Source organism: Chrysochloris asiatica, unplaced genomic scaffold, assembly GCF_000296735.1.
Source record: "Chrysochloris asiatica unplaced genomic scaffold, ChrAsi1.0 scaffold00098, whole genome shotgun sequence".
In the NCBI taxonomy this organism is placed as follows: Eukaryota; Metazoa; Chordata; class Mammalia; order Afrosoricida; family Chrysochloridae; genus Chrysochloris; species Chrysochloris asiatica.
The window spans coordinates 259059-281952 of NW_006408616.1; the positions used below are offsets into that span (position 1 = coordinate 259059).

At 37.4% G+C, this 22894-nt stretch overlaps 1 protein-coding gene across 2 annotated transcripts in view; it reads right to left on the minus strand.

Annotated features, from left to right (window-relative positions):
• Nucleotides 1–11627, minus strand: part of SLCO1A2 (solute carrier organic anion transporter family, member 1A2) — a 41668-nt gene extending 30041 nt beyond the window's left edge. The window contains exons 1-3 of one of the 2 annotated variants that reach the window (XM_006866926.1): nucleotides 11510–11622; nucleotides 5975–6116; nucleotides 4921–5053 (exon numbers count right to left, since the gene is read on the minus strand). In XM_006866926.1, coding sequence (XP_006866988.1) covers nucleotides 4921–5053; nucleotides 5975–6116; nucleotides 11510–11569 — 335 coding nt within the window. In that variant the 5' untranslated portion in view covers nucleotides 11570–11622. Of the gene's footprint in view, nucleotides 1–4920; nucleotides 5054–5974; nucleotides 6117–11509 lie in introns of both variants that reach the window. The other variant, XM_006866927.1, reaches the window with a different exon arrangement.
• Between the last annotated feature and the right edge of the window lie 11267 nt (nucleotides 11628–22894).

Below are 22894 nucleotides of genomic sequence, written 5' to 3' on the forward strand. Positions count from 1 at the left end.
ATGGTACAGGACCAGACAGTGTTTCATTGTTATATATAGGTTCCTATGAGTCAAAGTCTATCAACAATCTATTGAGTAAACAAGCTTTTCCAATCAGGCAACAGATTAGAGAATCCAGCCTTAGGAAAACTGACAGCTGATGGGCAGTTGTAGTAGTCTAAATTACAGCTAGTACCTGAGCAATCATCCTACATAGAAGTCTTCCATTATCAAGTCCTACAAACGGAGTACGGGCGTGGCGCTGTGGGCTAATGCATCAGATTGCAAAGTTGTTTAAACTGAAAGGTTGGTGGTTCAAGCTCACCAGCTGCTCCTTGGAAACCCTATATAGGGTCACTATGAATTGGACCCAACTTGACGGAACTTCACCACCATCACCACAACAAATGTAAATTATCCTGGTGTAGCATTACAGGATAAAGCTACAAGGTCTCAAACAGACCACATGGTCTGCTTAAACTGAAAGGTCAGTGGTTCAAACCCATCAACTGCTTCTCAGAATCCCTATACAGGGTCGCTTGAGTTGGAACCAACTTGACAGCACTTAATAACAACATGTGTATGCACAAATTCCAATGAATCTTTTGTTGTTGCTCCTCTCTCTTAAATATGAACAAATAGCCAAGAACCACCAGATGTTTGAAGGAAGTCAATTACATTAAAGACAGTGATAAAAGCAAATAGAGAAAGAGACAATGAAGACAGCCAAATAAATTTTAGATAAGACATGACATTGTATTCTTGAAGGAGGAATGTGACATTTCTTAAAAAAAAAAAAAAAAAGACAAAGATCAAAGCAAATTGCAAATTAAAAATAAGACAGCATAAACTAAAAATTTAATAAATCTAATAAATAAATAATAAATTTAATGAATCTTCAAATAGAAGATTTGGAAGAAAAGCTGAATAAATCTCTCTGAAGAAAAAGAGATAGATGATTGAAGAGAAAAATGAAAAAAAAAAAAAAAAACCATACGCTAAATCCAGAATGACCAATAATTAAGTAGTAGAAGTTCTATAACGAGAAAACAGAGAGAATGGAGGGGAAAGAGGAAGGGAAAACATTGTCAGAGAAATAATACAAGTAACTTGCCCAAATGTCCAAAGACACCTAGCACAGAATTTACTTTAATAAAAATTAAAAGAAATAGTAACCTTTGGACTGGTCTCGGATTTTGGTGTCCTACAATTAAACAGAATCTCATCCTAATTAAAAAACAAAAATGCTATTGAATCAATCCTGACTCATGGTGACCCCGAGTATATCAGTAGAACTGTACTCCATAGGGTTTTCAATAATGGAATTTTTGGTAGTAGATTGTGAGAACTCCTTTCTGGGGTGTATCTTGTTGTTATTATTAGGTGCCATCGAGTCAGTCTAGATTCATAGCAGACTTAAGCACAACAGAACGAAACACTGCCCGGTTCTGTGCCAGCCTCACAATTGTTACATTTGAACCTATTGCTGTTGCCACTGTACCAATCCATCTCATTGGGGGTCTTACTCTTTTTCTCAGACCCTCAATTTTACCAAATATGATATCCTTCCCCAGAGACTGCTCCCTTCTGAGAATATGTCTGAAGTATGACAGACAAAGTCTGGACATCTTGGCTTCCAGGGAGCATTCTGGCTGTACTTCTAACACAGATTGGTTTGTTCTTTTGACAGTCCATGGTACTTTTAATATTCTCCTCCAACACCATAACTCAAATGCTTTAATTGTTCTATGATCTTCCTTATCCACTGTCCAACTTTCACATGCATATGAGGTTATTGAAAATATCACGGCTTGGGTCAGGCACACCTTTGTCCTTTGCTCTTGGACACTTTAAAGAGGTGTTGTGCAGCAGATTCACCTAACACAATACATTGTTTGATTATTTGACTGCTGCTTCCATGAGTGTTGTTTGTTGATCCAAGAAAAATGAAAACTTTAACAAACTTAAATCTTTCTCCATTTATCATGAAATTATTTATTGGTCCAGTGGTGAAAATTTTTGTTTTCTTTATGTTGAGGGAGCAACCTATATCAAAGGCTGTGATCTTTCATTTTCATCAGTAAATATTTTATGTCCTCTTCACTTTCAGCAAGCAAGGTTGTATCATCTGCATATCACAGGTTATTAGTGAGTCTTCCTATGACTCTGATGCCACACTTTTCTTCATACAATCCAGGTTTTCAGATTAGTCACTCTGCACACAGATTGAATAAGTATGGTGAAAGAATACAACGCTGATGAACAATTTTCCTGATTTGAAGCTGTTCAGTGTTCCTTTGTTCTGCTTGAACAATGATCCCTTGGTCTACGTACAGGATCCTCATGAACACAATTAAGTGTTCCAGAGTACTCATTCTCCATAATGTTGTCCATAGTTTGTCATGACCCACACAATTGAAAGGCTTTGCATAGTCAATAAAGCACAGATAAGCATCTTTCTGATATACTTTACCTTCAGCCAAGATCCATCTGATGTCAGCAATGATATCTTTTGTTCCATGTCCTTTTCTGCATCCAGCTTGAAACTATGACGGTTCTTTGTGAATGTATGATTGAAACCATTTTTGAATTATCTTTAGCAAAATTTTGCTTTCATGGGTTATTAGTGATATTGTCCAATGAGCCTGCGTTCTCTTAAGTCACCTATCTTTGCAATGGACACAAATATGGATCTCTTCCTATCAGTTGGCCAGGTAGTTGCCTTCCAAATTTCTTGGCATAGATGAGTGACTGCCTTCGTTAGTCTGTTGAATGATTTCAATTTGTATTCCATCAGTGCCCTGTTCTTTGCACCTTGGACTCTTGATCAAATGTCACCTCTTGAAATAGTTGAACACTGACCATTTCTTTTTGGTACAATCATTCTGTGTATTCCCTCCATCTTTCTTTGATGCTTTCTCTATCACTCGATATTTTGCCCATAGAATCATTCAGTATTTCAAGTCGAGGCTTGAATTTTTTATTCAGTTCCATTAGCTTGAGGAATGGTGAGCACGTTCATCCCTTTTGGTTTTCTAACTCCAGGTCTCTGCACATTTTATTATAATATTTGACTTGATCTTCTCAAGCTACTTTTTAAATTTTTCTATTCTATTTACTTCCTCATTTCTTCCATTTGCTTTAACATCTCTATGCTGGAAAACAAAGTTCTGAGTCTCCTCTGACAATCATTTTGGTCTTTTCCTTCTTTCTTGTCTTCTTAATGACCTTTTGCTTGCTTGATGTTCTTAATGTCCTCCCACAACTCTTCCAGTCTTTGGTCTTTGTCAAATGATCTTATGACTTTTTAAAATATTCTTCAGCTTCAGTCTGAACTTGCATACAAGCAATTGAAGGTCTGTTTCACTGTCTGCCCCAGGACTTGTTTTGGTTAATGTTATAGAGCTTTTCTATCTTCTCCTTCCACAAATGTAGTCCATTTGATTTCTTTGTAATCCATCTGGTGAGGTTTATGTGTATAGTTGTCTTTTATGTTGTTTAAAAAATTATTTGCAATGAAGAAGTCATAGGTCTTGCAAAATTATTTCATGTGATCTATCACCAAGACCATGTTTTCCAACTACTGATCCTTCCTCTTTGTTTCCAATCTTTGCATTCCAATCACCAGTAATTATCAATACATCTTGATGGCATATTTGATTAATTTCAGACTAAAGAAGTTGGTAGAATTCATCAGTTTCATCTTCACTAGCTTTAGTGATTGGCATGTAAATGTGAATAGCAGTTGAATTAACTGGTCTTTCTTACAAGGTTGTATGTACTTCAAGACAAATCTTGATATGTTCTTTGTGATGATAAATGTGACACCATTTCTCTTCAACATGTCATTCCAGGTATAGTAAACCATGTTATTGTCAGATTCAAAATGGCCAATGTCAGTCCATTTCAGTTCCCTAATACCCAAGATATCGATGTTTGTGCATTTCATTTCATTGTTGACAATTTTCAATTTTCCTAAAGTCATACTTCATACGTTCCATGTTCTGATTATTAATGAATGTTTACAGCTGTTATTCTTCATTTTGAGTTGTGCGCATCTGCCAATGAAGGTCTTGAAGGCTTTACTCCATTTGTGTTATCATGGTCAACTCTACTTTGAGGAGGCAGCTCTTCCTCAGTCGCATTTTGAGTATTTTCCAACCTGAGGGGCTCATCTCTTGGCACTATATCTGATAATATTTTGATGCTCTTCATAATGTTTTAGTGTTCAATATTCTGGTGCTCACAGTGTTCCATTGCTATTCATAAGGTTTTCAGTGACTAACCTGTCTCCCCTTCTTCCTATGTGGAAGAAGTAGACTATCTCTCCCTTTTCTTGTGTCTATGTGGATTCAAACCTCTAACCTTTCGGTTAATAGTTGAATGCTATACAGGTTACACCACCCAGGCACCACTCAAAATTAGAAGTGTCTAAATGGTCCTGTAAAGGAGCTCTGGCAGAACAGTGGTTACAAATCAGACTGCTAACCTCAGGGTCAGCAGTTCGAAACTACCAGCTGTTCCTCGGGAGGAAAATGAGGCTTTCTGCTCCCGTAAAGATTTACAGCCTCAGAAACCCTGTACAGGGTCGCTATGAGTTGGAACCGACTCCACGGCACATAACAACAACAACAAAATGGTCCTGAAAAAGGAGTAATCTCAAATTTGGGAAGGTTCTAAGTATCTTTTCATCAGAATTAATTTCATGAAAGAGCTAACCCAAATCCTCATTTAATAAATCGCCAAAATGTGACCATGCAAGTGAAAGTGAGGTAGTCAAAAACATAAAACAGAGTGGTGGAGCATAACCCACATCATATGCTTCCCACTACAATGCTTTGTGCTTTCAGAAAGGATAGATCCTAGAAAGAAAACACCAAGCTTTATTTCATGCAGTTGAAAATTGAACTTAAAAAAGTCATCAGACACCGGCATACTTACCGATCCATGAGGAAATGAGGTAGTGATTGTAAGAAACACCCTAAGCCCATTATCATACATCCAACTCCAATTATTATAGGTCTATGCAGTTTGGTTCCAAAATAACTCACAAATATTATCAGTAAAAGATTTCCTAGAAATAAAAAAATTGAGAATGCTCAATGAACAAGGTCTTAAACAACCCCACTCATCATTTACTAACTAGGATTTTTGTATACCACCTATATCTCAAATACTGGAAATGGTCCTAAAACTGCATAAGAAAATAAGTAAGAACTGATCCCTGACCCAAAGTAGGGTTCTGTTTTCCATGAAAGGTAGATACAGAAACAGATCTCAGCAGACCATCAACAATTGAAGAGAACAAAAGAAGAGAAGTCAGTGAAAAGGACTGAAGAATGGAATCAAGGATAATTTAAAGGTTCTATTTGTGAAACCCTATACAAGGTCTCTATGGGTCAGAATCGACTTGACGGCACTTAACAACAACAATTTGTGATTGGAGTCCTGGTGTGAGGCTGCAGGATAAGCAGTGGACTGCAAGGTAGGTTTGAACCTTAAGTTAGCTGTTCAAACTCACCTACAACTCCTTGGAAACCCTATGCAAGGTCACTATGAGTCTGAACTGACTAGACTGCACTTAATTATAACAATTTGTAATTAAGGATCCCTGCTGGCTAGTGGATTACACATTCGGCTACTGACCAAAAGGCCAGAAGTTTGAATCTATAAGCTACTCTCTGGGAGAAAAGTGAAGATTTTTGCTCCAGTAAAGATTTATAGCCCCAGAAACCATATACACAGTCACTGTTTGAACTCACCAGCTGCTCCTTGGAAACCCTGTACAGGCTTACTATGAGTCGAAACTGATTCAATGGCACATAACAACAACAGGCATACTCTAAGCTTACAAGGCTATCCAATCCTCTTAGAAAACATAGACCATAATCAGATTCAATAGGTTAATGCAACAAATAAGAAAAATAAAACATACCAGCCTCATGGATAACACACAAATCATATAACAAAAAGTAATGCAAAAATAAATTATTACCAATTTCAAAGCTCCCATTAATGAATCCAACTAAAGATGTTGGTATGTTGAATTGTCTCTCTATTTGTGTGAGCATGGAATTCATATAAGATCCAGAGAGAGTTTTGGATATATACGCACATGTTACTGCCAACAGAAACATCTAGGAAGGAAAGAATATAAGAAAACATATGAAAACTTTATTTTAAATGATTGTTTACTCTCCCCAATTATTAAATATCTTTCACCACAAGACTGATTGTTTCCAACTTAAGTAATATTTGAACTAGTGAGCAACTTTTAATGTGGTCTGTTCTGTTCTGTCCTGTTCTCTCTTTGAAACTAAAAATGGGATGAATCAATAAACAAGACAGAATTTTGTAGGTAGGTATAGCCACATTATTTTATAGTTATAGCTTGTACATACACTAAAACAAATAATAATTCTAAATCATATAGCTAATGATTCAAATACATCTTTAGTACTAAAATATCTCTTGTACAAAATAATACACATGCTTTAATGTAAAGAAGAAATTGAAAGAAGGCTATATGTAATAGCATGGTTTCAGTAGTGAATGTGCGCCTGCTCTCTTTTATCCAAAGTAAGAAAAACTATATCTACACTATATTGAATTAACCCACCGCACCTTTCAGTAAATGGTTTGAAAAGAGTAAAGAGAAGTAATATATCCTGGTGTGGCGCTGTGGGTTAATGCAACCAGTCTGCAAAGCCATTTGAACTGCAAGGTTGGTGGTTCAAACTCACCAGCTTCTCCTTGGAAACCCTATACAGGGTTGCTATGGGTCAGAATCAACTTGACGGCATTCAACAACAACAACAACAATAGTATAGTGGAATCCTGGTATAGTTCTGGGGGATAAAGCACTGGACAGAAAGGTTAATTTGAACTACAAGGTTGACAGTTCAAACTCACCAGCTGCTCCTTGGAAACTCTATACAGGGTCAGTATGAGTCGGAACCGACTTTATGGCACTTGACAACAACAACAACAATAGTATAGTGATCTGGAGTTTTGTTGTAGTGATATGGGATAAAGCACTGGTCCATAAGGTCGGTTTGAACCACAAGTTTGGTGGTTCAAGCTCACCAGCCACTCCTTGGAAACCCCATACACAGTCGCTGTGGGTCGCAACCACAGTTAACAACAATAACAATAGTATAGTGAGGTAGATTAATTACTGCATCAAAATCCATAAATTTACAGAAAAAATTATTTAACTTGAATGGTTGTTTCCAATGATAGACCATTTGGACTTTTTTTCTTAGCCCTATCTAATGATGTTTTATTACTCCACTTCCATCCTGGAAGACCACTTGACCTATTCTCTAGCCACCACACCCAATACCCCAAAAATCCTTACTGCTTCACTTTCCACATCCTAAATCTACTCTGACCTATAGAGTCACTATGAGTTGGAATTGACTGCAATCTTGAAACAACTCCAAAATTTGTCTCACAAACTTTTGTTCAAGATTATTTACAGCCTTCTCTGTTTGTCAGTCTTCCATCCAGTCACATGCTTCTCATGATTAGCAAATGATCTCTACAACTTCATTTCAAAAGTATCTTTATATCTACCCTATAATTTCCCTCCAATCTTAGAAGACCAGGTGTTTCTTTGCCTATTTGAGAAATTCCCTCTACCCTGGCTCTTGAATCAGTTGTTCCCATTTCTAAGCTCATGATCCATCAGTTACAGTCCTATTTCCTCTATTTTCAACTTCATACTCTTAATCTCCTCTCTTCTCACCAATTTATAAATGCATTAAAGGTACTTCCATCTTTTAAAAGAATCCCACCTCTCATTCATGCATCCCATTCTAGTTATCATCAAGTTGTTTAAAAGCCTAGAATCACTGTCTGTACTACTTCATCATCATTTTGTTTACTACAGTCTGACCTAACATTGCTGCATAAAAAGGTCATAAACAGCCCTCTGAATTCCAAATCTTAAAGATTCTTTTGCGCTCTCAGTTTCCTTCATCTCTCTGTATCATTTGAAAGCATTAATCTCTCTTCCTGAAATCCCCCTTATTCTCATGTATATCTATATCACTGTCTACTCTCTAGATTCTACCTAGTCTTGTCTTCTTTGGCTAATTCCTTTAAAGTTTTGTCTTGTACCTGCTGCTCTTCTTCCTAGAAAATCTCACTTACTCCTCTGACTTTTAACTACCACTTATATGTTGAAATTTCTCAAATGTGTAGTGTAGCTTTTGCAACTGCAATAATTCTCATTCACTTTTAGTCTTTTCCAAACTCTCTTCCACCTGCCACCACCATTGATTTTTGCAACCTAGTAAACACCAAATTATTTTTTTAAACAAATGCTTAGCATACTATTCCATTTCCTACAACTCATCAGTGACTTCCTATCACCCAGAACCCCAATTTATTAGGTGACAAAAAAAATCCCTTCATGATATAACCTTGTTTATATCTTAGTATCATTTCCTGCTGCATGTCCTTAGACACGCTGTTCTACTTACAATTCTTTTAATTAACTAGGCTTTTTGACATTGCCATGTCTTTTACATAATACATCTCTACTTATAATAAATATATTTCTTCCTCTTTTGTAACTTATAAATATATACTCAGAGTCCTGCTGTAGTGCTACAGGATAAGCACTGAACTGCTAACCACAAGGTCAGTGGTTCAAACCCACTAGCTGCTCCTTGAGGGTCACTATAAGTTGAAACTGACTCAACAGCACACAATAACAACAAACAACAAATATATACTCAATTTTTAAAATTTAGCTGAATCATGATTTCTTTTAGGAAGATTTCCTTGACTCTCTGGTTCATACGTAGCCTTGTCTTGCTTCTGGATGTGGACATACTTTTACCATCACTCTTATCACATTGCATTTTATGTGTTTAAATGTCTATCTCTTCCTTCCTTACTATACTTAGAGCAATTTGGAAGTAAAAACTGTATATATTTAATTTTATATTGTTTGTTGACTTCTGCTGTGGCGCTATGGGTTAATGTGCTGGACGGCAAAGGCAGTTTGAACCACTAAGTTGGCGGTTCAAGTACACCAGCCTCTCCTTGGAAACCCTATACAGGGTCACTATGGGTCAGAACTGACTTGACAGCACTTAACAACAACAATAACAAGCACAATACCAGATGCTTAGTAGGCACGCAATGTAAATGTATTGAATTATTGACAGCATAAGAATTCAAAACATCATATGGAAATGGTCACCTACAAGGAAGATGAAACATAAGGAGATCTGTACCAATTAATTTGAGGAAATCTGAATATTAATGTATCTGAAAAAGACCTGTGACTTTTAAATTATGCCAGGCTCAGTGTGGTTCAAAAGTATTAGGTGGCTGCTGAGACAGGAGTCCTGATGTAGCGCTGTGGGATAAAGCCATGGACCGAAAGGTCAGTTTGAACTACCATGTTGGCAGTTCAAATTAATCAGCTGCTCCTTGGAAACTCTATACAGGGTCACTATGAGTCAGAACCAACTCTACAGCACTTAACAACAACAACAACAACAATGATAGGATAGTGATCCAGACATCTGGTGGGTTAATGCGCTAAACTGTAAGGTCAGTTTGAATTTCAAGGTCGGTGGTTCAAGCTCACCAGCTGCTCCTCAGAAATGCTATACAAGGTCACTCAGGGTCGCTATGAGTTGGAACTGACTGGATGGCACTTAACAACAAGATGGCACTACTATACTTTACACTATGTATCCTTTATTATTAAGGAGCTCTGGTAGCGTAGTGGTTACGAATCGGGCTGCGAACCTTAAGATCAGCGGTTTGAAACTACCAGCCGTTCCGCGGGAGAAAGATGAGGCTTTCTACTCCCGTAAGGATTTACAGCCTCGGAAACCCTGTACAGGGTCGCTATGGGTCGGAACTGACTCAACGGCACTTAACAACAACAACAATCCTTTATTATTATGTAGTATTTGTGGAAGTGCTGTCTCTCACTGAAGAGCATATTACTGAAAATAAAGAACTGCCGCAAGGTTTTATAATTGCATCCTTTAAAGACAAGATCTACAAATCAAGCTCAAATGGGATTTTGAAAAGAAAATTATTTTATTGATCACTTTGGGAAAGGAAATTAGAGGGATCATGTTTCTGATGTTCTGTTGGACTCTATTCACACAGAAAATGTAACCAGTGACTATTCTGACTCACGTCTACCATGTCTAATGCAAAACCGCCTCTGTATTCATGAAGCTAGTATTTTTAACAATCGTGTCCCAGGTTTGAAGAACATTTCTGAAGGACAATCTTTTGATGCTTCTTAAAGAATTTTGCTTCATAAGCACATTTCTAAGATAAGTGAAGTTGAGAAACTTAACTGATTTTATACAATTGCCTAATTCTTAGTTTTTCCTGATAACCTTGTGCTTGCAATATTTTGATACACCTTCCACGTTGATATCTCATCTTGCCAAACTCCAAAGCTCCAAAGTAATCAAAATTAAGTTTAAGGCCTACTGCTTAAAACAAAACAAAACAAAACAAAAACCCTACTGATTTGACTTTTCTCTACAAAAGCTATTAAAAGTAATAGCTAATGTTTATAGAACGTTGCAATAGTCCTATCATTCTTTCAATCATATTTTTTTTAAAATCCCTATAAGTTTGGACAATTATTATTATTAGTCTTTTCAGATGTGGAAATTATGACACAAAGAGGTTAAACAATTTATCCAATGTTACAAAATAAATAGGCAGCTGACTCAGACATAAACCCAGAGATCTTGGACCCAGAGCCTTATTTTTGAACCATTCAATTATATGAGAAAAAAAAATGTTGAGAGATAATTTAAGAAAAAAAATTTTTTTTTCATAATTATCTTGATATTGCAAGCAAAAGTCATTTTCTAGATATGTAACATAGCTTCCTATGTCAGCATACATGTATAGATTTTCTCTGCACATATGTAAAGAGAAAACAAGCTTTTGATAGGGAAGAAATTCATGGTAATGTCGTGGTATATAAACCACTTGCAAGCTCAAGCTCTAGCTGTAGAGTCTAAGACAAATATCCAGATCTCTTAACTAAAAAGAACATTTTTTAAATACAATTGTTATATTGGTGAAACTTGAAGAAAACATTTGTTTTACTGGGTCATTGTAAAGTAACCATTTTAAACATAAACAAAGCACTTCTGTCCACTGAACCATTTTTCAGAAGATTCTCCCACACTACTCTGTTCTCAAAGACCCCAGAATCCTAAAGATTAAGCTGACCTTTGATTCATGATAACAGATCTTGCCACAATATAACGCATACCTTAAAAATGTTAAATTCCAATCTCTCATTTAAGTCCCTCATAACTGTTCCTGATTAAATTGCCTGATGCAATAATCCTATGTAGACACACCCTAGATTATAAAATCAACTTCCTTAAAATAAGAAATTATCAATAGATCAAATAGTATGGTATTCATATTAGATCACTTCATACAAATGTAAAAGGACAGTTTAAGTTAAATATATATATATATATATATAGTCACATACACAAACATTCCATACCTTCATCTTGGTAAGACATCTTACTCTACGCGTTTCAATTCTTTTCTCAATTTCTTCCATGTTGCTCTTCTGAATGTTCCAAGGTCCTTACCTTTTAAATCTTGATATTTCTTAGTTCTACCCTTTTATGAAAACAAAAATCTATTAAATAACTGACCAAATCATAAGTCATCATTCTTTTGAAGACTGCTCTGAATCTAAATAAAATAACCAGAATCCATTGTATTTCAAAAAAATACTTAGGAACTTTTTTCAGGTCTAGAAAATGGTGATGTTTTAAGAGATTTTAGTTGTAAATTTTCTATTGAAAACTTAATGCCAAATAACTTCAGTTACTCTTTAGTGAGATTAAAGATACTAGAGTAAATTGTTATGATCCTCTTGCAAAATAATGGTCATGTGGTGAAAACAAAGCTTTTCACTTCTTTAGCCAAAACAAATAGCCCCAAAGTGAGCTCCTTGGACTTACATGAAAATTGCTGCTTTAAAGAGCACACAGACTTTGATTTCTGTTTGTGCTAACAGTCTGCTTCAGCAAGTCTACAAAAGCTCAAAAAATCTCAATTTGGCCAGGCTCCCTTTTCAAGTTGTTTGTGTTCCAAGACTTCCCTGGAGTCTCAGGAAGGGAAACGCTTTCTGAGGCACTGCTGATTCACGGAAACCTGTGGAGACAAGGAATTTTAATCATGGAAATAGCTTAAGTAAAAATAACAAATAATTCTATCATCTGGAAAATAATCCTAAAGCCACAAATTAATATGTAAGGTTTATGAGAAGACCATATAAGTGGAGATCTATGTGTATATGTGTATATGGAAACTACCAGCCGCTCCACGGGAGAAAGACGAGGCTTTCTACTCCCGTAAAGATTTACACCCTCTGAAACCCTGTACAGGGTCGCTATGAGTCGGAATGTGTATATGGAGTACTGGTGTGGCGCTGTGGGCTAATGCATCAGACTGAAAAGTCGTTTGAAATGCAAGGTCGGTGGTTCAGCTCACCAGCTGCTCCTTGGAAACCCTATACAGGGTCGCTATGGGTCGGAATCGACTCAATGGCACTTCAACAACAACAACAACAATGATACGTATATATATTTATAGATGAATGTATATATGTAAAGCAAAAATGTACATAAACTCTATTGCATTCTATTAATCCTTTGCCAAAGATTTTTGTTATGTGTGTCTTGAGAGTTTGACAATGTTTTGTACTCAAACCAGGTTTTTACTTGACAATATTCACTTTAGTAAATTATTCTAAATTGCCAAAATGCTATCTTAATAGTATCTTCAGCATTTTTTATTAAAGTTTTTTTGAAAACTGTCTATTCGATAAGTGATACTGAATGTTACTAGTTTTTTGTTTGTTTGTTTGTTTTTTAACTAACCGCTTTACTCCCACAAATTTTCTGAAGCCATACCCTTGTACCAAATATAAGCTTAGTTTTCTTTACTCATTCTCTCAGGGAGGTAATATATTTCTCAAAAAGTTACTTTCTGCATGACTACAGCATGTAAGTCATTGTTCTACACACTGGAAATTAAGCAGTGAACAAGACAAACATGTTGTCTTGTTGATAGCATAGCTAGAGAAGAAGAAGAAGGGTGAAAGAAACTTAAACCTAGATCCAAAGGAACTTACGCTTTAATTGTGAAAGGTGACAATTTTAATGCATTGAATCTGAATCATACAGAGTAGGATCAGTTACAAATCGTTTGATGTATGAGTGATGAGATAATTTGCAGGTCATGGATGAAAGTTATCAGAGTTACTCCTGGCAATGCTGAATGGTCATACAAATAAGCTTGTACTGAAACCAACCATATAAAACTCCAAATTACCTTTTATTTTAAAAAGAACAAAAGGGTCATAGTGACCCCATGAGTATCAGAGATAAAATGTACTCCATTTGTGTTTTGATGGCTGACTTTACCACCTTAGCCACAGTGCAAATTCCTGACACATGCATTGAAAAACTGTTAGCATAAGGTAATTTGTCAAAAGAGTTGCTGTTGTTGTTGTTGCTATGTGCCATTGAGTCGGTGCCAACTCATAGTGACCTTATGCACAGCAGAACGAAACACTGCCTGGTCCTGGGCCAACCTCACTCTTGTTGCCACGCTTGAGCCCATTGATGCTGCCACTCTGCCAATCCATCTCGCTGGGGATCTTCCTCTTTTTCTCTGAGCCTCCACCTTATCAAACATGATATCCCTCTCCAGTGACTAGTGTCCCCTGACAATATGTCCAAAGTATGAGAGACAAAGTCTGGCCATCCTGGCCTCCAAGGAGCACTCTGGCTGCACTTCTTCCAACACAGATCTGTTGATTCTTTTGGCAGCCCATGGCACTTTCAATATTCTCCTCCAACACCATAACTCAAAAGCATCAATTCTTCTACAGTCTTCCTTATTTACTACTGTTCAGCTTTCACATGCATATGAGGTTATTGAAAATACCATGGCTGGGGTCAGGTGCATCTTAATTCTCAAACTGATATCTTTGCTTTTCAACACTTTAAAAAAAGGTCTTGTGTAGCAGATTGGTCTAATGCAATCCGTCGTTTGATCTCTTGACCACTGCTTCCACAAGTGTTGATAGTTGATCCAAGAAGAACGAAGTCCTTGACAACTTCAATCTTTTCTCCATTGGTAAGAATGTTGTTTATTGGTCCAGTGGTCAAAAGAGTAGAAACTGCTATTTTCTAGTCCTCATTCCAATGCACATGTTTTTAAATCAACATTTCTCAACTGCCTTCATTTCTTCTTTCCCATGCATTTAGAACCCAATCCCTCTCCCCTACTTTTATTTCTTCAACTTCTATTTGATATTCACCCTATCAAACCAAAACAACACACCCACTACCATGGGTCAATTTCAAATCACAGTGTCATGCATCGGGTTTCCAAGATTTAGATCTGTAATAGAGCAGTCAACCTCATCATTCTCCCCAGAACACCTTCATCTTTCTCCCTATCAAACAATAGAGAAACCAATATAATCAACCTATCAAAGTTTCTCTTCCATGTCTAAGTAATAGTCTAAGCCATTACTTTCAGTGGCCCAGAGTAATACCTGTTTTCCATATTTAACTAGAGAACATAGAAGCTGCAATTAGTGCCGTTGAAAGCACCACAATATGTGACAGAAATAGCCATTTAGGTTAGGTTTTATCATCTTGCCTCCAAAATTTGTTCCAAAATATTTTTTCTGTCTTTAGAGATAGTTTAAAAACAGCTATCTTGACTAAGAGGCAGTCTTGGAAGCTAAGCACTTTGAAGAAATTAAATGTGGTTAAATTAAACCTAAACTCACCCTAATTTGATAACTTAAACAGTGAAAACATTTTATCTTTTGCAGTTACATTTTTAAACATTGGTGGATAAAACTGATGTATAAAATCTATTCTGGTTATTCAGCAAGATTCATGTATCCAATAGTTAATGTTACATTCACTGTTGAGAACTTTGGCCACAGATTGGGAATTTATGTATTGTTTCTTCATATCCTCACAGCCCTGCAAGTGCCAGCCAAATGAACAATCCCCTTTTGTTAATACAGTATTGTTTATATGGTGACTTCTGCCCCTAGGACCACACAGTGTTACAAACAAATACCCATCAACATCACCACTAATTAAAACTACTCCTCTTGCTGGAGTTGTATTAAATGGAGAATTATTTGATTCTCCTAACTCTCCTTCATAGCCTTCAAATGAAAGCAGTTAATGACTCAGTATGCATTCTCATACTAATGTAATTGAATTTTTTCCATGGCTACTGGTCACATAACTCTGCAGTTTTGATACATCTTAATTGCCAGCCATCAATAATGTATTTCAATCATAAGAAAATAAAATGTTTTACTAAATGTATAAACAGTTTTGTTTATGCTCTTTTCACAATATGAAATATTATACATTGTTTGTGGTCATTAGAAATCAGCAAAGAAAATGCATGCATTTAATTTTACATTAGTGTCTACTATAGAATTAATGAAATAAAGACTTTATCATAAAAAAGCTAGTACATACATGGAGAAGAGTTAAGAGACTGTCCTTTCCTTGGGGAAAAAAGACTCATGGAGCACAAATCTTAAATAAAAATAATTTCTTTCCAGTCTTCAATTGGCTCCTAGCTCTGAAAGAACAGCCTCTTGGATGGTATCCAGCTGAAACATATTCAGCCAATACTCAACCAAGCAGGGATGTGCCAAATGAAGTAGAGGCAATCCCTGGGTTAGGGAGAAGATCCATTCCTAAGTGAATCTAAAAATCAAATTTGTAGGTAAATCAAAACAGGTGCATGTAGTTCTAATTTAGCCTTATTTTAGTGAAAGAAAAGGCCATAAGCTTTTTCACTAATTTAAATACTACACACGGAGTAAATGAAGGTGTTGTGATGAATTTGTTGATAGTAGGGGAAGTTTCAATCATTTCACAGTGAGGACAGCATTGCTGTTGCTCTTAAGTGACATTGAGTGGTTTCCAACTCATAGCGAACCCCTGTACAGGGTTTCTGAGGAGCAGCTGGTTGATTTGAACCAGCGTCCTTATGGTTCACATTCCAGTGCTTATCTTACAGCATCACACCAGGAGGACAATATTGTAGTTGTTAAGTGTCGTCAAGTCGGTTCCGATCTATAGTGTCCCTGTATAGGGTAGGGTTTCCACTGAGCGGCTGGTGAACTTGAACCAGCCACCCTGTGGTTCAAACTGACTTTGTAATCTAGCACATTAACCCACAGAACCACATAAAAGGACAATTAGGATTTGTCTGCAGGTCAGATGTTCATAACCATGGAACTGCCTGTACATGTACAAGTAATAATGACTCTTTGTGTGAATCCTAGAAATTATTTTATTTCTATAAGGGAACATTTAAAAGCTTGTGGGGAAATTTCATTATCACCCAACCCAGAGCCTTTTGGGGTGGGACATTCCCACTAGAAAGGACAAGCAGACCAGCCTGGAACAGCTAGAGCAACAGACAACACAGCTGCAAAGAAAGATCAGCAGGAAAAACCCAAAACAAAAGTGGCAGTATGATTGGCTACTACAAGAATAAGCAAGGTGTTCGCCGGGAAGCCATCGAGGCAAACAATCAAGTCCCATCAGGACAAACCCCTCTAAGACCCAAACTCAAAGGAAACACATGAACAGGCATGTAAGCTTGCTGGCGATCACATTGGTCTACTGGTGAGTGGAAGAGGGTGAAAGGAAACAATGAAGAAATGGGTTGAGTTCAACCATGTTCCATAGACACCCGTTGACCTGGAGATGAGAGAGAGAAGAGGAAGGACTGGTTGGTCTGAAGTATGGTGAGACCTGGGGACACCTGAGCTCATGGTCACAGAGGGCTAGAACTGAGAGTGAAGCATCAAGCTAATATGAAGTGAGGGGAGATGCACAAGAACACCCAAACTTGCAGATAGTACCCATTTGATCTAGCTGTGATGGCTTGATAACCAGAACTCGACTAGGAGAAGATTTAAAAAATTGATAAAGGAACCAAGGGTAAATTGCTACAATTTGATGAAATTGACCTATATTCATGGATGTAGTAGCTCAAAATACCAACACAGAGGGAAGGAGTTTTCACATCACATATCAATGCTATCTCCTCTGTAGACAGTATAGACGGTGGTGGTGGTGGTTATGTGCCGTGGAGTCAAGTCCGACTCATAGCAACCCTGTACAGGGTTTCTGAAGCTGTAGGTTTGTTGTTGTTGTTAAGTGCCGTTGAGTCAGTTCTGACCCATAGCGACCCTGTACAGGGTTTCCAAGGGTGTAAATCTTTACGGGAGTAGAAAGCCTCATCTTTCTCCCGCGGAGCGGCTGGTAGTTTCGAACCGCTGACCTTAAGGTTCACAGCCCGATTCGTAACCACTACGCTACCAGAGCTCCTTAGAAGCTGTAGGTAGGGACAGATAATTTAGACATTGTTGTTGTTGTTGTTGTCAGGTGCCATCGAGTAGGAACTGACTCATAGTGACCCCATGCACAGCAGAACGAAACAATGTCCGATCCTGGGCCAACCTCACTACCACTGCCACACTTGATGCCATCAATGATGCCACCTGGCTGATCCATCTCGTTGGGGGTCTTCTTCTTTTTCTCTGGCCCTCCACTGTACCAAACATGATATCCTTCTTCAGTGACTGGTCCCTTCTAACAATATGTCCGAAGTATGAGAGGTGAAGTTTGGCCATCTTGGCCTCCAAGGAGCACTATGGCTGCACTTCTTCCAGAATGGATCTATTGATTCTTTTGTCAGCCCATGGCACTTTCAATATTCTCCTCCAACACCATAACTCCAATGCATCAGTTCTTCTACAGTCTTCCTTATTCACTGTCCAGCTTTCACATCCATATGAGGTTATTGAAAATGCTATGGCTTGGGTCAGGTGCACCTTAGTCCTCAAGCTGACATCTCTGCTCTTCAACACTTTAAAAAGTTCCTGTGCAGTAGATTTGCCCAATGCAATACGTTGTCTGATCTCTTGACTGCTGCTTCCGCAAGTGTTGACAGTTGATCCAAGAAGAACAAAGTCCTTGACAACTTCAATCTTTTCTCCATTGATAAACATGTTTTTTATTGGTCCAGTGGTGAGGATTTTTGTTTTCCTGACATTGAGATACAATCCATACCGAAGGCTGTGCTCTTTGATCTTCATCAGTAAATGTTTTAAGTACTCTTCACTTTCAGCAAGCAAGGTTGTATCATGTGCATATTGCAGGTTGTTAATGAGTCTTCCTCCAATCCTGACGCCATGTTTTTCTTCATAGAACCCAGCTTCTCGTATTACTTGCTCAGCATATAGATTGAATAAGTATGGTGAAAGAACACAAACCTGTCGTACACCTTTCCCAATTTTAAAACATTCAGTGTCCCCATGCTCTGTTTGAACAACTGCTTCTTGGTCCAGGTACAGATTTCTCAGTAGTACAATTTAGACATTGGCTACCTAAAATGAGGAGATGATATAGGCATGAAGTGACTGGCTTACAAGTTTTCTAGAGGAAGTTTAGCTTAAAGTGTGCAGGGGAAGACAGAGTCCCCACTGAATAGTTTTCATCTTGTCTAGATGGGCCTGGTGAAAAGAGATGGGGATAAGATTCTTATGATTCAATAGTAACTGTTATCATGACTAATTGCAACTGTCACAACTGTAAAGGAAGAAGTTTTGTATTATAAATGGATAGCAGTTAATCTTACAATCCAGGAACAGAGGACCTATAACTATCAAGGGAGAAGAGCATGAGCAGAATGTTGGATCCTATTCACAGGAGCAGCAACACCAGAGATGGAGGCAGAGATGGGGGCATGGAAAGAGAGCAGCTGATGACTCTAGATTCATGGAAAGAGAGGGACTGAGATCTGGTGACCAGGAGGCTAGGCTTGCAGAATGTTTCCTTTGGTGGTTTAAATTATTACATATGACTGTTTTTTGTTTTTTGTTTCGTGTTTTTGGTTTTTTTTAAGAGCTAAAATGAATAGAGAGAAATACTGTTAACTGATGGTACATGGAGGGGATTATAATCATTGTAATGAAACAAAGTATATGATTTGTTGAATGTAAAACTGATGATCTGCCCTATAATCTTTCACTCAATTCACAATAAAAACTTCAAAAAAATCCTATTATCATTAATTCAATTTTTCCATGGACTTTTGAAGCCCCTTGGTATTGGCTCATTTTGATCAGAAACTAAAGGCAAAATAGTGGAATCTATAAATCAGCCTTACAAATATGGGTGTTGTTTTACTAACTACATTTAAAGGTACCAGAAATATATCACAGTAAACAAAAAAGTAGGGAGAAAGTTAGCTGGCCATACATTTTTGCTAATATATTTACTCTCACCATGCAAAGCAAAGAATGGAACTCATAGAAACACAAGTTAAAATCAAGCAGGAATATACCCACACTGTTACTTTGGATGACCAACTGTTTAACTCTGAATAATAGATTTATTATTATTTATCAAGAAACAAAAATATTAGATTTATTAAGAAACAAAAATATTAAGCTGAAACTTGAATTCTATGTCTTTAGCATACCTGTTTCATACCCCACACCAAGTAATTCTAGAAAATGATTACAGAATTATGGGTGTAGCCTGTGTTTACCACACTTGTGATACTGGTGGTGGTGTTAAGTGCAATTGACTAGGTTCTGACTCAGCGATCCTGAAGAGGGTTTCCGAGAAGCGACTGGTGAATTGAAACCGCTGACATTACGGTTCAAACCGACCTTGCAGCCCACACCAGGACTCCATACACTTGTGATGGGAGCTGTTAATTTCTTCAGATTATTTTTCCAGTCTTCTCTTCCTTTTGCTTAGGTAGAAATAGCTTTAGATTTAAAAAAAAAAAAAAGTGCCTCCATTTAATTTATGCTAAGAAAGCACTGAACTGTTCCTTTTTTTCATAGAGATAAGTCTTTATTTATATAACATCAAATATAATGAAAAGCTAATAAAATGTTTGGATTTCCGCCCCCAATCATTTATTTATATTTTTGTTCATATTGATGAGTATAGGGAGTCACCTAGATATAGCCGAATGTCAGATCATGTTACACAGATGACCTGGGTTTATTATTAGATTGCTGTTGTTGTTGTAAAGTGCCATCGAGTCCATTCTGATTCATAGAGACCCTGTCTGGGGTTTCCAATGAGCAGCTGGTGGGTTTGAACTGCTAACCTTGAGATTCAAATCAACCTTGCAATCCAGAGCATTATCCTGCAGCACCACACCAGATCAATTATTTAAACTCTGTGAATATATTTTCCTTATGTGTGACACTGGAATAATAATGAATGTTCAGTTATTAAATTTATCTAAGACCTCTGGCATAGTTGGTAGAATAAAATAGTCACTTTGTAGATTATAATGGTTATTACTCATTCATTCCACAAATATTTATTGAGGCTGTACTACATTCCAAGCACAGTAGTAGGTGCTAGGAATATAAGAAGAATAACATACGTGCTTGCTCTCAAAAGAGGTCTCATAAACTATTGTAAGACAGACAATTAAATGATAATAAATAGCTTTACCAGGAATCCATAATAATAGCCAGTTAGTGCTATAAAGCGCAGACAAGTTGAGATAAGAAACAGAAAACAGTAAGTAATAGGAACTATTCGATTTGAAATGGAGCTACTCCAAGAGACAAAGATGAGGCTTTTTGCTCCTGTAAAATCTTACAGCCTCAGAAAGCATATACAGGGTCACTCTGAGCTGAGACTGACTCAGAAGCACACTGCCAACAATAGTCACTTGAATTTTTATATGTGTGACTTTGTAAAAGTCACTTAATCTTTGTTTGGAATGAAGATATTACCTATATTTGTATCATTCAAGGTCCAGACAGGTAAGCAGATCCCATGACTGGAAGTGTAAGAGAGCACATTAAAAATGGGAAATTAGTTACAACAGTACTAAAAAGGAGATCAGAAAAGTTAAGCAGCCAAGCTGAAGGTAGTGAGGCAGCCCAGATATACAACAGCAGGAAGTTTCAGACAATCCTAAGAAAGGGAAAGGACTGAGTTGCAGGAGTTTGAGCCCCTGAGGACACACAATAACTGCCAGAAGTGAGGGAGAGACAGTGCCTTGGTTTTTCCTTCCTCCACAACTCCAGTCTCACATAGTATCTCTCAACACAACCTAAATAAAAATGAGATGGCCACAGAGATGAGAAAGCAGTTTTCAGATATCAGTTTCCAAGAATAGATACAGAGCAGATCCAGGGAAGGGAGGGAATAAATTGGGGGTCAGACAGGCAACCAAAATCAACAGTCAAAAACATTCCATTGCCATTGAGTAGATTCCAACTCACAGTGACACTACATGACAGAGTAAAGCTGCTCCTTGAGTTTCTGAAAATATAAATCTTTACGGGAACAGACAGACCCATCTTTTTCCTGTGGAGCAGCTGTTATTAACTGCTGTCGAGTCACTTCTGACTCATAGCAATCCAGTATAGGGTTTTCCAGGAGCAACTGGTGGAATCGAAATGCCTATCTTGTGGTTCAAACCAACCTTGCGATGCAGTGCTTAGCCTACAGTGCCATACCAAAAGCAGTTGTGGTGGTGGTGGCTATATGTTGTGGAATCTGACCCAACACATAGCAATCCCATATAGAGTTTCTGAGGTTGTAAATCTTTATGGGAGCAAAAAGCCTCATCTTTCTACTGTGAAGCAACTGGTAGTTTCAAACTGTTGGCCTTCAGATTAGCAGCCCAATTTGTAACCACTAGTGGATTTGAAACACTAGCCTTGCAGTTAGCAGCCCATTGTCACCAGATTTCCTTTCTAATCAATGGCAATAGAATTAAATAAGATAATAAATGTTAAATACTTTAGACAGTGCATCACACAGTCAATGTTCAGCAGAGTATAGTTATTCATATTAACAGATAATCGTAATTTCAGTCCCCAATACTCCATTTATTCCTAGTAATAAAAGATTCAGAACACTTAATTATTTACATAAGTGACCAGATTTCCATTTTATATATGCCACTTGTCTGTAAGTTTGTCATACAGTGGTGGCTTGTGAGTTGCTGTGATTCTGAAAGCTATGCCACCAGTATTTTAAGTATCAGCAGGGTCACCCATGGAGGACAGGTTTCAGATGAGCTTCCAGATGAAGACAGACTAGGAAGAAAGAGTGACGAACTACTTCCAAATATTTAGTCACTGAAAACCTTATGAATATCAGAGAAACACTTTCAGATATAGTGCCAGAAAATGAGCCTTCAGGTTGGAAGGCACTCCAAATGTGACTGGGGAAGAGCTGCCTCCTCAAAGTAAAGTTGACCGTGATGATGTGAATGGAGTAAAGCTTGTGGGAGAAAAGCCCTTGGGACCTTCAGTTACTGATTGGGCACAACTCAAAATGAAGAGAAACAGCTGTAAGCATACATGGAAACTCAGAAAATGGAATGAAAGAAGTATGAATCTGGGAAAATTGGAAGTTGTCAAAAATGAAATGGAACACATAAACATTGACATCTTAGGCATTAGTGAGCTGAAATGGACTGGTATTGGCAATTTTGAATCTGACTACCATATGGTTCACTATGCCGGGAATGACAAATTGAAGATGAATGGTGTTGCAGTCATTGTCAAAAAGAACATATCAAGATCAGTCATGAGGTACAACGCTGTCTGTGATAGGATAATATCCATGTACCTACAGGGAAGCCCAGTTAATACCACTATTATTCAAATTTATGTACCAACCACTAAAGCCAGTAAGGATGGAATAAAAGAATTCTACGAACTTCTTCAATCTGAAATTGATCAAATATGCAATCAAGATGTATTGATCATTACTGGTGATTGGAATGCAAAGGTTGGGTGCAAAGA